Source organism: Neurospora crassa, linkage group II (assembly GCF_000182925.2).
Source record: "Neurospora crassa OR74A linkage group II, whole genome shotgun sequence".
NCBI lineage: Eukaryota > Fungi > Ascomycota > Sordariomycetes > Sordariales > Sordariaceae > Neurospora > Neurospora crassa.
The window spans coordinates 340322-358487 of NC_026502.1; the positions used below are offsets into that span (position 1 = coordinate 340322).

General features: G+C 50.7%; 6 protein-coding genes across 6 annotated transcripts; 4 read left to right on the forward strand and 2 right to left on the reverse strand.

Moving 5' to 3' along the window:
- Positions 1-381: 381 nt before the first annotated feature.
- Positions 382-909, forward strand: NCU03532 (hypothetical protein; the record flags this gene model as incomplete). The annotated part of the gene is made up of 1 exon (XM_951718.3): positions 382-909. The coding sequence occupies one exon, from the start codon at positions 382-384 to the stop codon at positions 907-909; it is 528 nt and encodes a 175-aa protein (XP_956811.1).
- Positions 910-1630: 721 nt separating this feature from the next.
- On the forward strand, positions 1631-2479 carry NCU03531 (hypothetical protein; the record flags this gene model as incomplete). Its single annotated transcript, XM_951717.3, has 1 exon — positions 1631-2479. One exon carries the CDS (start codon positions 1631-1633, stop codon positions 2477-2479), a length of 849 nt encoding a protein of 282 aa, XP_956810.1.
- A 7479-nt stretch (positions 2480-9958) lies between these two features.
- acw-6 (anchored cell wall protein-6) lies at positions 9959-11813 on the forward strand. The gene is made up of 4 exons (XM_951716.3): positions 9959-10528; positions 10611-10829; positions 10884-11294; positions 11356-11813. Exons 1-4 carry the CDS (start codon positions 10448-10450, stop codon positions 11425-11427), a joined length of 783 nt encoding a protein of 260 aa, XP_956809.1. The 5' UTR covers positions 9959-10447; the 3' UTR covers positions 11428-11813.
- An 862-nt stretch (positions 11814-12675) lies between these two features.
- NCU03529 (hypothetical protein) lies at positions 12676-13996 on the reverse strand (the record flags this gene model as incomplete). The annotated part of the gene is made up of 1 exon (XM_951715.2): positions 12676-13996. The coding sequence occupies one exon, from the start codon at positions 13994-13996 to the stop codon at positions 12899-12901; it is 1098 nt and encodes a 365-aa protein (XP_956808.1). The 3' UTR covers positions 12676-12898.
- A 731-nt stretch (positions 13997-14727) lies between these two features.
- Positions 14728-16194, forward strand: NCU03528 (DNA polymerase delta subunit 4). The gene is made up of 2 exons (XM_951714.2): positions 14728-15623; positions 15697-16194. Exons 1-2 carry the CDS (start codon positions 15069-15071, stop codon positions 15865-15867), a joined length of 726 nt encoding a protein of 241 aa, XP_956807.1. The 5' UTR covers positions 14728-15068; the 3' UTR covers positions 15868-16194.
- Positions 16069-18044, reverse strand: NCU03527 (hypothetical protein). The gene is made up of 2 exons (XM_951713.2): positions 17159-18044; positions 16069-17014 (listed from the first exon to the last, which is right to left on the reverse strand). Exons 1-2 carry the CDS (start codon positions 17769-17771, stop codon positions 16320-16322), a joined length of 1308 nt encoding a protein of 435 aa, XP_956806.2. The 5' UTR covers positions 17772-18044; the 3' UTR covers positions 16069-16319.
- Between the last annotated feature and the right edge of the window lie 122 nt (positions 18045-18166).

Here is an 18166-nt window from a genome sequence, read left to right on the forward strand (position 1 = left end):
CGCCAACATCCGCTCCATGGAAAGAAGTTGCGAGGGCAATGACTTTCTCGTCTATTCTAGTTCTTCCTATCCTCCAGGCTGGATCTTCTCCTCGCTTGTCTTTTTTTTTGTTTGATCACTTACAGTATTTATTTCGTCGCCCTTTTCTTCCCCACGCCATGCACCGCTTGACGCATGGTAGCTCGCTTTGCATGCATCGATAGCAAATCTGCACGACGATGCCTCAAGAAAAAAAAGAAGAAAAAAGGAAGAACGTTTACAGCTCCGACCAGCGACGCTCCGAGTCGGGCAAGTTTGAGATGCCGGGGAAGAATCGAGGAAGTAGCGTACCTACTCTAAGCTTGGAAGGCCGGTGTCAGTCAGCATCTCATCCATCCCCAAATGGCCATTAAGCTTCATTCATCGCAGCTGTTTATTGGGGCAAGAGAACTTCGGCTGACATGTGAATTGAGAATAGTGCTTTGTACTTCTGGCAACAAGCTTGCTCGACTACATTCAGACAAAAATGCCAAATGTCCGTTCGCTCACCTTCGAGAGGGACATGTTCTAGGCCTTATTTATAGAGGTGATGATGCCACGCCTACTGGAGGGTTGAGTCCGATTCCGTCAAGCGCGCGTTCACTTTCGCCCATGGACCGTTCCGGAGCCGGCTCTGTTGATAGCAGGAGACGCCAGTCCACGTCGTCAGTACCCAACAACGTGATACCACTTCGTCTTGCCGACCCCAACAATAATGGCTCTGGGGAGAATGGGGGTGGCTTCGAGAAGGGCTCGGAAGCACCTCGCTACTTTCCAATGCAAAGTATGTCCAAAGCGCTTTACCGGGGCATACAACCTGCGCTCATTGGTACGGCTCATCAAATTCTGGTCCAGCCCGGCACTCCGGTGCATTTCAAACATGCATGTTAGGCCCGGCAGTTGGTGATTGTGACGCCCCTCGACTTCAACTTGGTTCATGTCCGGCATCCCATACCTTAGTCTGCGGATCTCGGCCTTTCAAAGCCAAAGACTGTTGGAAAAAGCTGCATATATGCCGGTGTTGCATATATACGAATGTGCAGAGCCTCTCGGACGTCCAAGTCCTGTGAAAATTCCAGTGCCGTGGCCGCGGTTGATATGCATGTTCATGCGTAGAGGTACATACCTCTAAGCCCCATTTCTCCTCCATAACCTTTGCCATTCTCAGTCCTTTGATGGCTTAACACTCACTGTCTCTCATCTTAGTGATAACCCGCTCCGTATACTTTTATTTCTGCGCCATCTCGGACCCAAGAAAAAAGAAGGAGAAGAAAAAACAAATGCCCGCTTCGCATCTATGCACATGTGCTCTCCCTACCTAAGTGGTTGCGGACAAAAAAACATCATGTTTCCTGGATTTTGTATGCATCAAGGGCGACGAAGGGCTACTGGAACGGTCTCTTCCAGCTCTATAAAGCTACCTATCTTCTCCTTTTTGCTTTACTCTTCTTCTTCATCTCGTACTGTCATCATCTCCATCAGTTCTCTTCTCACTTAACTCTCAAGGACGCTATTGGCGGTTCGTTCACCAGAACATTTCCTCAACCCATCAACTGAGAAGCCAGATCTTACCCCCTTTCTACCATCTATCCACCGAGACCAAGCAAACAAGATGGACGGCAAGAACAGACCCATTTCTCCCGACCACCACGAAAGTGATCAGCATGACCGCCCGTCCAAGCGCCAAAAGACCGAGGTGACGGAGTCATCAGAAGCCGTGGTGGGAGGTGAAGAGAAGGAGAACCGGGAGGAACAAGACGACAAGGAGGAGAATGACAAGGAGGAAGATGAGGTACCCTCTAGTGATGATGGCGAGAGCGAAACCGACGACGACGACGATAGTTTGCCCTCGCTGGACCTTTGGCAATGGCCTTCTCCCCCGCTCGCCGGAATTCAGGAACAGGACCAAGCCCATAATGAGCCCGGGCAGCAACTCAACCAGCAGCAACAGCAACAGGAGCAGCAGCAGGTCATAGCTGCACAACAAGAACCACAGCAACAACCGCACCCCGAGCCAGTCACCCCTGCGGTTGTAGTGCCTCATCAACATCATGAGACACAGATTGTGGCTGGCCTCCTCACACCAATCCTTGTACCCCAAGGGGGGCATCCGCACGAGGCGCAAATCGTCATGGGTTTGGCCACGCCAGCACCAGAGGCCGAGATGCTCTTACCAATTGTCCCAGACGATGGGTTTGCTCTGCCTCCGCCAGTCCTTGCTGTTATGCCCGAGCCAGTCGCTCCTGCGGTGGTGGTGCCTCATCAACATCATGAGGCACAGATCGTGGCTGGCCTTCCCACACCAGCCCTTGTACCCCAGCATCCGCACGAGGCGCAAATCGTCATGGGTTTGCCCACGCCATCACCACAGGCCGAGCCTCAGCTGGGTGTGAACTTACCAGCTGTCCCAGACGATGATGGGCTTGCTCTGCCTCCGCCAGTTATTGCTGTCGCGGGGTAGTTGTACCTGGAGACATCGAACGTTCACCGGCATGGTAGTGAAGGGCAGCCCCTGGGTGGGGGGTATTTCCTTGCGCAATACCTCTAGGAGCAGGCAAGACAGTCCGGGCCGTTTGGGAGGATCAGTAGCAGGATTGGATAGCTTCGTTTTCTCGTCCTCAGTTGCTGGGAGTGAGATGCACGGGATTGGGGTAAGTTTGGGAGGTAGTTCTTCTGGTTATGATCGTTGGATATCTTGGCGGTTTCGATCTTCTCTTTTCTTTAACCTTACAAACTCCCTAGGTACTTAATCTTTATCAAATTTCAAGTATACCACCACAATATTATTGTCCACAACCTGGTACCGAAATTCGACAGGGCATTTCCGATGCACACAATTGCTTCTTTTTCGAAGAGATTTATTCCCAGAGATCTCTCACCGTCACATACGTAGCCTACAGTCTCCCGCCCCAAATAGAGGTAGTCGTTCCTTCGGGTGATGCTGGCTGTGTGATGGGGAGTACCAAGCCTGACTGGTTGGCTGGCTGGCTGGTGTCTCGTTGGTTGCGTTGGCTTCGTTACGACTAAGTTTCGTACAGGGAGGTACGCTTGGAACGATCCCAATGACCCAAACACAAGTACAAGTACGGCTTTGTACCTTTCTTATATAGCTTCCTCTCGGTATAACCTTACCGTTATAACCGAGGCTATTAACTCATGTTGTATATACGGCCCCCGCAGCCTCGACCCGTCCTCGTCCTATCGATACGCTCGCTATCGTCAGTATTTTCCACCCACGGCCTTTCACCTTATCTTTCCTTAATTGCGTTCTCCCGGGCCGCTTTAGAAACCTTTAAAGGAAATTTCGACCCAGCTCCTTCCTACCTTCCCTCCTTTCTTCTTTACATCCACATATCACCGCACCTTCCGCCGTGTTGTGTCCGCCCTTTGCCCGAACTTCCTTCCGCACCTCGACCGCTACAACTCCGACACGGTTTCGTCACGACTCGAGCGTATTGGTGCCGATGTGACCTCGGTCCGTGCGAAGTAGAATGGTTTCGGCGATCAGCTTTCTATCGTGAGTACTCCGCCGCCAGCGTCTCTGTCTCGCCTTCCCCGCTGACCAGTGCCGTCTCGTCTAGTTTAGCTCCCTAGGTAGGTAAGTAGTCTTGAGAAGACCGTCGGTATTAGTCACTATCGCGTTATAAGAATACCTACCTAGGCTCGGTCGTCGACTCTTCTTGTACTCGGCCCCGTGTCGGACAGAAGACGGTGCCGGGTGGTGTTCCTGTCGGTGACGGTTCTTCTGACACCTACCTATTGACGAGGACACTGAGAGCGAGAACGAGGACGACATACCTAGGTGGAGGACCATGGCGAATGAGAATGACGATCTCTTTGACGCCGATGCGGTTTCGGATTCTGGCGCCGCGGAGTTAGGCCTGGCGGTCGAGATAAAATGGATAAGACTACCCAGCAAATTAGGTAGTTAAACCAGTCCACTAGGTACCGCCCCCTTAAGATTTTTTTTCGTTTTCTCTTTGGAAAAAAAAAAAAAAAAAAAAAAAAAAAAAAAAAAAAAAAAAAAAAAAAAAAAAAAAAAAAAAAAAGGCCGTTGTAAGACTGAAATAGGGATAAACAACACATAAATTCGAAAAGACATCGACCAAGCGTCCTACTATTTCTACCTATTCAGCAATTGCCTAAAACTCAAGACCCAGAGGTGTTACAAAAGCGCTCTGCTGACGTACAGCGTGCGTAGTAGGATTATACCTTACCCAAGGTATAGTCTCAAAGGTTTTAACTAGGTATATTGTTCAGGACGAGCGTCCCTACTTTGTTCTTCGTCGCTTGGTATTATGTCTAGAGGCTTTCGGGGAGGCTGGTGAGTTTTCTGATGGGAACCGAACAGATGAGATGAGAAGAGATGAGATTGGATGGGTCCAGATCTGCTACTCTGCTCAGCTCAGCTGAGCTTGGTACCTACATTTAGGAGGGACAGCATACTTCTGGTTCATACCTCCCTTAGGTAAGTAGAGGAAGCAGTATGAGGTTGGTCTGTCGCTTTCTTATCCCCTCTCCCCTTGAGGGCTCCCTTCTTATGTCGAATGATAGTCGTGATGAGAGACGTATTGTACCTAACTTACACTCGTACTCCCGTTCATAGATTCCCTTCCCAACCGGAAGAAAACACATATGACCAAACACACTACGCACTACAAAATTTGGGGGATATCGTTCGTTTATAAATTGCCCATAAGTAAAGGAAGTCAGTGATGACCAGACGAAAGTCTATGGTACTCGTAGAGTCGTTGGACGATCAGCGGTCCCTGGTGTTGTCTGTGCATGATATCTTTTGTCTTTTGTCATTGAAACCATGTTCTTCATTCTTTTTAATTATGGAACTTTATTTCCGGAGTGTCATCATGTTCCCAAAATTTTGGACTGTTTTTCTTCTAGAGAGTAGGGGACTTTTTGTTGATGATAATTGGACTGGGAACGGAGTAAAGGGAACGGGACAGTCGGGCCAGCGTGATCGGCGATCGGTCAAAAACTGGTGGAGTCGTGAAGGGTAGGTACGAATTTTGGTTGATGTGGCGATGGTGGCGGTGACGGTGTGGTGACGGTGTGGTGACGATGTTTAGGTGAATGTTTGAGAGGTTCGTTTTGGAGGTTTGGTACGTGATACTTGACGATTGACGATGAATGAGGGTTGTTGTGTTTGGTGAATTGATGGTTTTGACGAATGTGGTGGTTGTGGGGAGGGCTTCCTTCTCTTTTCTTGGCATCTCTTCCTTTCTTTGTACGTTATTTTTCCCCACCACGTTTCAACATCAATGACCTTCAAGACGATCTGGTGATCTGATCATGGCATCTTTAGTTGTTAAACGTCTCTCCAAGGGAAGGTATTTCGTCTTCTCGTTAACGTCTGAGAATCTCCGATGTCGCCTTTTTCCCGGCTGTGCGGATGGACCCACCGTTCGTCTCAACGTCACCCGAACTTTCGGCGTAAACCTTTCATTCAAATTCCACACCTTGGAAACATCACCGACGGCGTGAATAAGACACGTCCACGGAATGTTGACGTCTGATTGACATGATCATGTTACTGACGATCCGACTTTCACGTACACACCGCAATCATGTACCTTTTCAGCTACAATCCGAGTTTCTGCGGCATTTGAAAGGCGGTAAAGCCTTTGCATAATGTATCTATGTAGCAGCTGTATCCGCAACATATGCAAACCACTGCACGAAGCATGCATACCTACCTAGGTACACATGCTTGGACCATTTGTATGTAACGTGCGGCTGCACACGAGTAAACGTGGACTGGAACTGACCCTGAAGAGCTCGTCAGGTTCTGATTCAAACAGCGAATACAAATTTGCGGAGTTTCAGGAATATGAAGACAGAAAAAAAAAAACTAATAAAAAGAACGAATAGAAACAAGTCGTCCAATAGGCATGAGAGTAAATATTGAATGGACATAAGATGCTTGGCGAAAGGCAACGTGAAGTTGGTTTGCAGATTGAGGTGAAAGAAGAGGGGATTAGGTTGCCATGTAAAGCTGGACAGTGCATCATCCCTCAGCAGGCAAGAAGAGATCCAGGCCCTAGTAAACAACCAAATCCCCTCCCGTACACGGCACACCCCACTGCAGGACGCACAGGCTCACACAGAGGAGGGACGGAGTAACCCGTTACCCGTCGCTGTGTGCCATTTTGAAAGCGTGTGCACAGCAAATGAGGTTATGAGTATGACATGTGGTCGCACAGCTGGGGGTTTGTTGGTAGGAGATGACGGAGATGGGAAATGAGAATGGTGGTACACAGGGGCAGAAGGGCGGGGATGCCTGTGTTACTGATGATGAGGATGACTGAATGGATGAATGAATAACTGGATCTTGGGGTTATAATTTCTTGAAATGAGAGGTTCGGCACTGCAACTGTAGAATGTAGTGTAGAGATCCCGCTCGGGAGTCGGGACGGTATGTGCAGTCAGTAGTGAGGTGCGGTTATTGAGGTTGGTAGGTAGTGTTTGTGGCTTCAACGACACTTATCCAGGTGGTTGGGCGGTTTTATTTCCCATCTTCTTTTCTTTTTTGCTGTCTCTCTCATCACTGCAGGGACTATTTGCTGCAATGGAGTACGGACTATTCTGTCAATGATCGTTTATGAGAATGAAACTAGCGCCATGGACAGTATCCGATAGAGAGACACTTCATTTTGACAAAGTCCCGCCCGGGCCCGTTCTAGTTGCTCAGCATTGGACGAGTATTGTGGTCGACGTGGTGCCCTGGTGCTGCTGCACAGAGGGTAATAGTGGTCAAGCGTGTCTCACCGAATATTCGGCATTGAAAAAAAGAGCTTTTCCCTTTCGATGCTTTTCGTGCGCATTGTGTCTTGCACGTTGAGCTTTGAGTGGTGCTGAGACCTCTGTGACCTCGGTCTCTTCGTTGTTTGCCTGTCTTTCAGTGTAGAAAAGACTACCTCTAGGACTCTGGGCAGAAGACGCCAAGCGGGACGAGTGACCATGTTCAGCGGGGCTGCCTGTCTGGGCTCCAGGTTGTTAGCACGCTGCGGGAAAGGGCTCCACACTTGACCTCCATGTCAAATCATCGTTTGAATGTTGTTCAAGGCGGAGCATCGTCCCCAGGATCCCAGCCTTCTGTCTTGTCGCTACACTACACTACACTACACTACACTACACTAGTAAAAGTCTCTGATTTCGGACATTGGCGAGTGCTGATCCTGATTAGGGTCGATCGCGATCGAGGCCATCATCATCTCCTCATGTTTTTTTGCTAGCGAAAAAGTTCGGAATGGCAGCCGATGGTAACAGGACTTGCAAGAGCGAGAAAATCAAAAAGACTGAAAGGGAACAGAGCAAAAGAGATTTGATTGTGAGTGGTACTCATGACATCAGTCCACTCTCCAATTCCTTGGTGCTCTCCACTCCATGATGCACCGCTAGCACAGACCAGGCAATGGTCCAATGCACCGCCAAATCGGCGTGGATCGAGCTTAAACCCGACCCAAGGAAGGGAAGTGAGTGCTGATGGGATGGGCGCCGCCGCAGGTACCAGGCCCGGCACCTCATCCTCCCCTCGTCTGATATTCTCAACAAACTACTTACACGTGTAAGGAACCACCTCTGCTCGGCCTTTGAAACAGCCTCAAACCCATCGCAAAGAAACAACCTAACCAGCCCTCCGGGACTTTTGGCTCGTGGTCAAGTGGGGGGAGATGGAATGGAGACCGCTGGCTGGAATGGGAATTCGCACAAAAGCCACTGTGTCCAGCGATCCACTCTGTCCGCACGCCAAGCGACCGACGACAAGCGACGATGAGCATCCAGCTGCTCCAGGGTTCAAGACCATGGTTTGAGATAAATTTCGACAAATTGGCCAATCAACTCCTGCCATATTCCTGCCCAGCATGTGGCTAGTGCACACTAGAGACCGGGGACTCTCCACAGAGAAACATCATCGATGCAAACCTTATTGACAAACACCGCACTTTCCCCGACTGGAACCCCCAAGCAGCAATTCCCAGCTTTCAAGCGATCATCATCAAAAAAAAATATTCTTCAACCACGTCGTCGGGACCCGGGCGGGCATGGTGATTAGGGGCATTAGACTGGTCCGTGCATACTCCACTTTCCTTAAGCCGAAGGTATCGAAAGTCACCAGTGTAATTACCGTAATTACAAAACATATGGTCGGCATATGGTTGACATATGTTAATATTAACGATTCACATTCAGATGCGGGAGCCTCTCACCGGCCCCCTGCACCCCCGGAGCTAACCCTAACCCTAACTTACCCTAACTAACCCTAACTAACCCTAATACTAATTGGTAATTTGCAAAGAAGTCGGGTATTGACGGCTGTTTGCGGACGTAATTACAAGCTGGTATAGAGGAGGTACCAAAAGCGACTTGGCACGTGATCAGACCCATATTTTCTAATGCCCCCATTCACCGTCCCCGACCCGGGCTGCCGAATGAATGACTTGATAGACTACAATGTACACTATGTACACTACATTGGCTTACGCAAGGACCGTACGATCGGGCAGCGGCCTTTGGCAATCTGGGCTTGGCCGCCAAGGAAACCCAGCCTCTTCCGTCACAGGCTTCACAGAATCGCAGGACCCTCTTCTCTACTTGCTTCCACGCTTCCATCCCGCAGCCAGTGAGAAGGGCCACAGCAGTCTGGTGGCAGGTTTAATGTCCAGAATTTCACCAACCCGCTGCGTACCACGGCAAATGGCCGGTTTTTGAAACACGGGAATGACCTTGCTCTGCTCGGGTTCTCGGAACAGCTTGTTGCTCATCTCCCCATCTCCCAATTGCCTGCCAAGAGATGGTCGATTGATGAGTGGTCAACCGCGAAGACGTGTGCCATGACATGACATCCCAACATACCCAGCTTTTGACGACTCTGCAACGTCAACATCAAAGTCCAGGAACAGCAATCAAGATGCTGATGACATCCCTTTTTGGATCCCCAGGCACAATAACAACACTTGCCGCTTCAGCCATAACCCAGAAACCAAAAAAAAAAAAAAAAAAAAAAAAAAAAGTTCACACCGCGTACTATGGTGACAGGGAGAGGCCGCCTACGAGCTGTGTACCTGCCAGTTAGTTAAGCTTCTAGTTGCAGTGCATAATGTGGCTTGCCTTTTCTTTTTTCTTTTCTACCCTTTCAGTTCCTTGCAACATGGAATAGCTCGCCCTGGCCTTGGCAGCCTGCCCTGTTAGACCTGACCCTGCCGACCTGGTGGCCTGCAAGCAACGTCACTCGGTCACCTTATCACCGGCCATGCCATTTGTTAGCTGTACTAGAACCACTGCTAGTGGTTGCCACGGAGATGCACACCGAATCTAGTCTATGTATTGCGGTTGCGAACCAAACAAAGGTCTTACCTCCCTGTCAGGTACCGACCGGGCAGGGACCAGTACTTCCCAACCTAGCTTCGTGGCTCTGAAAGGTCATCAGCGACATCGATGGCCCACCCATGAAATTTGTCTCCTACCTACCTACCCACCACACCATATTACATACGTAGTGTACATGGCTCGTTCTTGATGGTGTTGAAGGCCAAGAGGTGATAGCTGGTACCTACTGCGCAGCTGGTCGGTGAGTTCGGATGCGGCAGCTGTCAATGATGCTATCGGGCATCATTTCTGCCTTTCTTTTCCCTACTGGGTGATGAAATGGATCGTCTGAGCAGCGAAAATCCAAAGGGTCCCAACAAAGAAGGATCTGACTCTGTGGAGAGTGCTGTTCATGGTCGACACTAACCCCCGGTCCTATGGGATCGATGTACCAAGTGGAAACAAACCTGGGTGCCCGGCTGCCCGGTGGACGACCGACGTCGTAGCACCCTGGTCGCATCTGGACAAGTTCTCTGATGGAGAGACATCACCAAGATCAGACTCCACTTTTTGTTTGGTGGGACAGCCGAGAACAAGCAACAAGGAAGCTGAACCTGGTCGACCTGGATGCCCGTGGAGTTGGAGTCCGACATGGGGCTCCAGACGGACGAAAAAACACGGTTTGTTGTTTCCTTCCACTTCCTGTTGTGGCTGGCCCGTTCCGTCAGTCGTCACTGCCCTGCCTGTCTGTCTGTCTGTGTAAGTGAAATTGATATAAACAGGAAGGCACGAGGTGCTACATCCAGTCGAGTCCTTTCCATCTTCCATCTCATCCAGCCTTGGCAATTCCCGCGTTTGTCTCACTTCGAAGGACTCAGACAAGAACATTTAATTTGCACCACCCGACCGCCCTCTGCCCTCAAATCAGCTCGCCTTCACTTGCTCCCACCAAACAAAACCTACCTACCTACTTGGACCGCGACTTCTTGTCTCTTCCTCCTTCCGCACTCACCTTCAGCAATAATCCATCTCGGACCTAGTCGCCGCCGCCGCCGCCTACAACCACACACTCAACCACCACACCAACATCTTTACATCCATCAAAATGAAGACCTCTGCTATCCTCGCTCTCACCGGCGCTCTTGCCGTCAGCGCCCAGTTCCCCGACAACTTCCCCAGCTGCGGTGTAAGTAGAGCCCCATGATGAACACTGGAGATGCATGCCATGGGTCAAAACAAAACCATGTTACTGACACCCCACCCTTTAGACCCTCTGCGGCAACAACATGCTTGACAAGGCTGGCTCCGAGTTCCCTTGCGCCCGTGATGATGCTTCTTGCTTGTGCCAGTACGTCAACTTCGGCTACGGTGTTCGCGACTGCTCCATCGCTGTCTGCTCTGAGAGCGACGCCGACACCACCATCGACTGGGCCAAGAAGTGGTGCGCCGACGCCGGAATCGACCTCAACCTTTTCCCCGCCGCTGCCGTAAGTTTACGCATTTCATGGCTGAGACGCAGGCCGTCACTAACAAGCACATAGGGTCCTGGCGCTGGTGGCTCTATCCCCGGTGTGCCCACTACCACTACCACCGTGACCTCCGGCGTCAGCACTATGCCCTCCAGCGCCGTCACCTCCGACGCTTCCTCTGACAGCGCCGGTGCCGGCGGCGCCGCTACCGCCATCACCACCAGCGAGTTCACCTCCACCTGGACCAGTGGCGACTCTACCGGTACCACCACCGGCACCACCACCATCTCTGGCATCTCTGGTGTCGCTGGCGCTACCTCGGTTCCCCAGGTCACCAGCACCGGCGAGGCTACCACCACTGTCACCTCTGACAGCACCACCTTCGAGAGCACTTTCAGCACCACTGTCACCTCGTCGCTCACCGGCTCTGCCCTCAGCTCTGCCCTCCAGAGCCAGGCTAGCAGCGTTTCCAGCCCTGGCGCTGTAAGTCTTTTTTCCATTCTTCTATATTGCTTCGACCAAGATGCTAACAAACAACCCTCAGGCTCCTCACCAGACTGCCGCTCCCATCGCCGGTGTCCTTGCCGCCGCCGGTTTCGCCGCCATGCTTCTTTAAGCACCACATTCAGCAAATTTTCCCTCTAATGAGCGGACCTATTTGACTGACACGATTTGGAATGATGGGTTTTTTAAACTAATGATGTGATGAATGGCGCCAAATCTTAATGACCTGAAAAAGAAAGGAGTCGGTCTGGTAGATGCTCTTGCATATATGTAAGATTCGGGGGGGTTGGTTTCTGCTTTTTTTTTCTACACTGTTACGCCTGGAGATGATACCATTGTGGTGGATTTAATCTTGGGAATGAAATGAGGGATGATGGAAGGACGGGTTACTTAATGAATGATGTATGAACATTTTTTTCCATCCTGGCCCACTGGATAACAGTAGCCGGATGAAAAAATAAGTCAAGGATAGATGCTTAATCAACATCTTACAAAATGCTTTTTTGTTGTGCCATTTTGTGAGGTGGCAGGATATGAAGGGACACAACTACGCATTCAATGCTCAACAAATAAAGCCAACATTTGATGGTAGGAACGGGAGCTCTTACATCGTACTTGAAGTTAGCCATGTTTCCGACAATCAAGGGTGAACAACGAACGTAGAGCAAGTCGTTTTGATCAAGTCAATGTGGATTGCTCAATGTCGACATTGCGACTGGACGGGGAGTTCCCGATCAGCGACACTCGCCTCTGTGTAGTTTACTGCGAATTTGGGTACGTTCCGTCAAGATTCACCCCACACCTCCACACACATCTTCCCTTTGACTTCTCATGTGAACCTCCCCACCCACTAGAGTAATCTTTCTTTCCACTGAATCAACACATTCCCAAGCCCTTCTTTGCGACATGGGAATCTGATCCGGTCACAAAACGACCAATAACCCTCCACTCCCATCAAAGGATCACTCATGTCTGTCTGTCGGGTATCGGCGTCAAATGGGGGAAAGGAGAATAGATGTCCAAGTCAGGTCTCCTGACCACCATCATACAGTTCAATAAGTGAGCGTGGATGGATGGATGGATGGATGAAGAAGTAAGCAAGCTTGGCCAACCAAGAATATACAAACGACTGAATGCTTTTAGATAAGAGACCGAAAAGGGAGATATATCGTAACACCTGGTTTTCTCTACAAGCCATAGTGCAGTGAGCCAGTGAGCCACTGTAGCAATAGCAAAACACATGATAAACTTTTGTTGGTAAGTGGTAGGTAGGTAGGTAGTTCATACAAGCCATGACATCGTGAAGACCCGCCGGTTCCTTTTTCCTTTTCCCTCCCCCCCCCCCCTTTTTTTTTTTTTCGCCTGTTCCTATTCCTGTTCCTGTTCCAACTTGTCAATCTCCTCCTCAAACACCTCGAGCACCTCCTCCTCAAACATGTTTTCTGACTTCGTTTGGCCTGTCTGTACTCCAGCCCTTAATCTCCTCCAGCCCTTAATCTCCTTCAGCCGCTCCAGTCACCTTCGTCCAATCTCTCAGTCTGTTTGTTGTTTTCCCCAAAGATAAACGTTCGAACCCCGCCAGGCTAATGACTTCCGTTGGTCGTCGCAAACCTCGCAGAATACCGCTGCGAATCCATCAACAGCTGCTGATCAGGCGTTTGCTCGTCTTCTTCGTAGTACTCTTCTTCTTCTTCAAGTTCGTCCTTGACGTGGACAGTGGTATCATTTTGTTCTTCTTCGTCCATATCCTCGTCATCCTCTTCATCTTGGCCGGCATCTTCCATGACGACAGTTTGATCTTGGTCTTGGTCCACCAGTTCTGGATCGACATCTTCGTTATCCTCCTGTTGCTGTTGCTGTTGTTGCTGTAGCTGGCCGTTGTCCTTCTTCTTCTGAGGACCGTTCCGCTGTCTCTGACTACCACCACTAACAGCAGCAGGGGTGGGAGTTTGTGGCAGTCCAATTTGATGACCGTTTGTAACGGCGGCGGCCGGCGTGGGGGTGTTGATGACAGCAGCGGTAGCAGTGGTAGTAGTGGTGGTAGCAGCCTGCTTCCCCCTCAACCCCTTCTTCAACTCCTTCCTCCTTGCTTCTCTCGCTGCTTTGAGCTGAGGATGGCGTTGCATGAACTTGGGTCCCCAGTGTTTTCCTACCGTTACGGTGGAGGTAGTTGTCGATCTTTCTTCCTCCCCTTCCTTACCCTCCTCTTCTTGTCCCTCCCCTTCTTTACCGTCCTTCCCATCCTTCCCCTCCTTACCCTCCTTCCCAACCACTTTCCTCCTCCCACCCGCACTTCCCCCTGCCCCCCTCTTCTGAACCTGCCCCATCCCCTGTCCCTGTGCACCAGCCTCTTTCAACCCCACCTCCAAAACCCGATCAGCAAACCGGCGAATATCCTCCATCTTCACCGGCAGTCCCAGATTCTCCTGCGCAAGCACCCACATGGCGATATTCTCCTCTTGCTCGGGCGTGAGCTTTTGCATCTCGCGCGAGGACGCCTCGTAGCTCCGCTTGGCTTGGGGAGTCCCCTGGAAGTGGCGCTGCAAAGTGGAAAAGGGGATGGAGTGCGCTTGGGCGGCTTTGCGGATGGACAGACTGCCCGAAGAGACGGCGGCGATGGCGGCGGAGAATTGGGTGGGGGTGTATTGTTTTATGTGGGAGGTGGAGCGGGGGCCGGGCATTTTGGCTGTCTGTTTGTCTTGGGATAGGGGGTTTGAGGGGTAGATGGGGGATAGGTTGATGAGGGGTTGAAGGGGATAGAGGGGGATCAAAGGGGGATCAAAGGGGGGTGATGAGTTGGATTAGGGGTGGGTAGGTAGTTGATTCGGGATGGAGGTGGTGAGGTCTGAGGTCGATGAAGGTTTGTTTTAAGACCTGGGAGTTCGGGTTGAGTGAATCAAATACTCCCTCCAATCGAAATTTGGACAGTTGGTTGGCGAGGTAGAATCTTCGGATATCGCGTGTAAGAGGTGATGCTCGCTAGAGTTGGTTAGTTGCGTGACCTGACCAAAACAGAACCTTTTGCATGAAGGATGCTGACCCAGACTGGAATGAGTGGGATGAAAAACGTACCGGCGCCAAGTAAGCAAGGATATACTGGTCAATTGTAGGAAGAAAGGTAGATGGCAAAAGTGGTGCCGAGGTCCAATTGTCAAGTGTCTCCGTCTCTCCTCGAGAAATCTTTTTGAAAAAAAAAAAAAAAAAAGTCAAGGTATGATTGAACAAATGGACGAGCGCTAACATTTCCGTCAGTGGCACCACGCAAATCCTGCTAGTGACCCAAGATGTTGCGGCGCCACTTGAATCAGGCAACCCTTGACTAAAGCACGTGACCTGGCGCATCTGTCGCGCCTCTGGGTTGGCCCGCCAGCACTAAAGAGGTCCACTAAAAGTGTACCCTGCGTCGCCCATCTGCATGCCTACGAAGAGAGAGGTACGTGCACCTGACGTCTCAGCGTCTTTGCTCTTTGTCGCGTGAACAACAAACTTTTGCTTCTCCTTTTCACGGATTGATCAATTACGATATCTTCACCATCTTCATTTTGAACTGATACACTTGTCAAAACACACTCATCCGAATACTTACTTCAATATCACCAACTCACCTTCTCAATTTCGAACTCCACCCACCTGACGTCATCCGCCACAGCAACATTCAAAACACGGAACCTTCGCGTCAACGACACCTCCAAAGGCAAGCACAGCTCAACATAAACATAACACGACCACTCAACCACTACCCCCCCATCCAAAATGCCAGTCACACGCAAATCAACTCGCTCTCGTGGCGGCGCCGCTGCCGCTGCCCAAGGCAAACAGCAGACCCTCTCCTTCCACCACCGCGTCACCAAGCCGACCGTCAAAACAGGCAAAGACCTCGTCAAAGAGGAGGAAGCACCTGACCTAAACAAGATCAAGGCCAAGGACATCAAGGTCGAAGAGGAAGCCATTAAAGAACCCGAGCCTAGCGAGTCGGAAGAGGAGGAGGAGGAGCACGAGAAGAAAGAGAAGAAGAAGCAGCCACATGCCACCAAGGTGAAGAAGCCCGCAAAGAAAGCCGCGACGAAGCACGTCAAGGAGGTACACGTCAAGGAGGAACCCAAGCAGGAGGAGAAGAAAGAAGAAGAGGAACCAAAAAGAAGCGAAATCGAACTCTGCGCCCTGGAGATCCCGCAATCTGCCATTGATGCCTATTGGAACAAGATCGACTCGGCGCGCATGGCGTCCACCGTGCACAAGAAGCATACACAGGACTTGACGACGGGGGAGAAGGTCCTGAGGTATTTTGATGTTAGTAGTCATTATGGTGTAAGTGTCAACCTCACTCTACTCTTTTGTGATTTCGGCAAGTGGATGGAGACATGGCTGACTGGATATGTAGCCTTGCATCGGAATTACTCGTCTCAAGCGCTGGCAGAGGGCAGAGAAACTGGGACTTAACCCCCCTCTTGAAGTCTTGGCGGTCTTGTTGAAGGAGGGAGAGGGTGAAGATAAGGTTAAAGAGAGGGCGCATATGGATGAATTGTTGAACAGTGTTTCTACTGGTCCTTGATCACCAGATCTCCTTCGGCAGTTGAAGGCCAGTCTGAAAGTTCATGAAGCGCAGGATTCTACAGGTATGGAATGGGATGGGTTGGGATACGAGTCACAGTACACACAGTTTTAGCTGGGTTGGCGAGGCGATCATGGGGAATTTGGTTTGCGGAAGATCTACGTTGGGTATGGACAAGAAGTAACATGGGAAATGGGATTTGGGTCGGATTTTGCATCGCATCGAAGCTACCTCTATAACGTGTCATCGATGCGCAAAGTATTTTATAACTTGTCTTTTCTTTAGGATCGATATTCTGAAAGAAATCTAGGTGTATGCGTCCTCGCCCAGTTTGATCTATTTTCTTTCTCTTTGCGGTTTCCCCTTTCCTTTTCTCACGATATCTCCGATGCCAAACTATATCCAGTTCAGCCCTTCAGCACAATCCCGAACCAAAACCACCACACCCTCCTCTAATACCAAATACTCCTCGTTCTATGATGCGGAATCCTCTCCCCACCCTCCTTCTCCAACTCCTTGACAGCATCATACAAAAAGAAATCAATCAAGACCGCATTCACTTTTCCTTTGGCGTCCGGATGCTCCCTGATAATCTCCCTCCTAATCAGCTCCACGCACCAGATACTGCAGGCCCTCAACTGCATCTCCCACTCGCCACCATGCTCAATCATCTTCTTCTCGCGCACCGCCGTCTCCAGCGTGGGACCGTACAAGAGGCAGCCAAGCTGCCACAGCATTTGCGGGACGCGGTAGTCGGCAAACATGGTGATTTTGTCAATGTCCGCAAAGGATCCATAGCTTTGGCCTTCGAAACAGGCCCACAAGTCAGCGACAAAGATTTGTGCGCGCTTGAGGATGCGGATGGGTTGGCGCCGGCCGGGGTAGGGGTGGATGTCAGCGAAGCAAGGGAAATCGGAGGCAAGGAGGTTGACGAGGGCTGCGGCTGAACCGTTTGCTTCGTCGATGAGGTCCAGGACAGAACCATCGTATTTCTCGTGGAGGACTTGGCCGGCTTCACGGAGACAGTCGAATCGTTCTTGGAGGAGGGGGATCTCCTCGTCTGTGGCGGACCGGAAGACGGTGCGGAGGACGTCCGGGGTGAATTTTTCGTCATTGATCCAGAATGCGGGATCGGTGATGGGGATTCCTGGACGAGAAGATTCAAAAAACAAGTGTCAATGAAGGGTTCCTTTGTATTTCTTTGCTTTGTTACATAACTATGATACAACTCCAACAGCATCTTCCTCAGTAGTAGCAAAAAAAAACTTCAAGAACAAGAAAGACCACAAACCTTCCTCTAACCCCCGCTGCAACGCCGCCACCAAACTCCAGTACCCCGTCCACCTCTTTCCTCTGTACTCCACCTGGAACCGGTCTTCCTCGCTCTTCTCGCTCCAAAACGAAAAGTTGAGCAGATCCATGGTGAAGATGAACTTGACCGTCTCCTCGTTCTTCTCCTTGGGGTGGAGCGCGTGCGTCGACCAAGTGGCGGGCGAGTACTCCCGCTGCTGCATCTGGTCCCAGATGGTGTTGGCGGCCTTTTTGCACCCGCGCATGTCTAGGGCCACGTCAATGGCGTGGTTGTAGACGAACTCGGCAGACTCCAAAACGCCCGTCTCGGCGGCGGTGTGGGAGGACTGGTTGCCGTTGAGGTGTTGACGCAGGAGCTCGAGGAGCTCGGGGTCGGGTTGGTCTTCGTCGGAGGAGTATGACATTTTTCGATTCACGGGGGTGGTGGTGGTGTGGATGGGACGAGAGAGAGAAATGGGTGAAGGGAGGTGAGGAAATAATAGAGGGACTGAAAGGAAACGAGTGATGTGTTGGGATTTTGAAGAAAAGGGTTGAAGAGGAGGTCTGAGGAAGGGGGTCAGGGCGGAGGGAGTGGGAAAACGGAAAGGTTGCATTTTGAGAGTTTGGTTGGCACTGACACTGACTGTCGAGGGGGCAAGGTTAACCCTGAGATGGGTTGACTGATTTCTAGAATACGATATCCTAAGCTCGAGGGGAAAACAAACGGTCAATTTTACGGTGAGAGATATGATATCCTCGATATCGTCTTGCTCACCCTACTGTGTCGTTTTTCCATTCTCTCCAACCATTCAGAATCAGACCAGCCAATCTTTCATTGTCTGCATGATGTTCCTCTGTTGACTTGTTCAGGGTTATGTATGGGTGGACCCCCCCACCGCAACACAAAAACACAAAGTGGTTGCAGCTTGCAGCAGGGCGACCAATAAGACGCGGCACTTGCGTTGCCGTGTGCCTGCCGGTCGAAGGATCGTCTATGGCCAACCCCGGA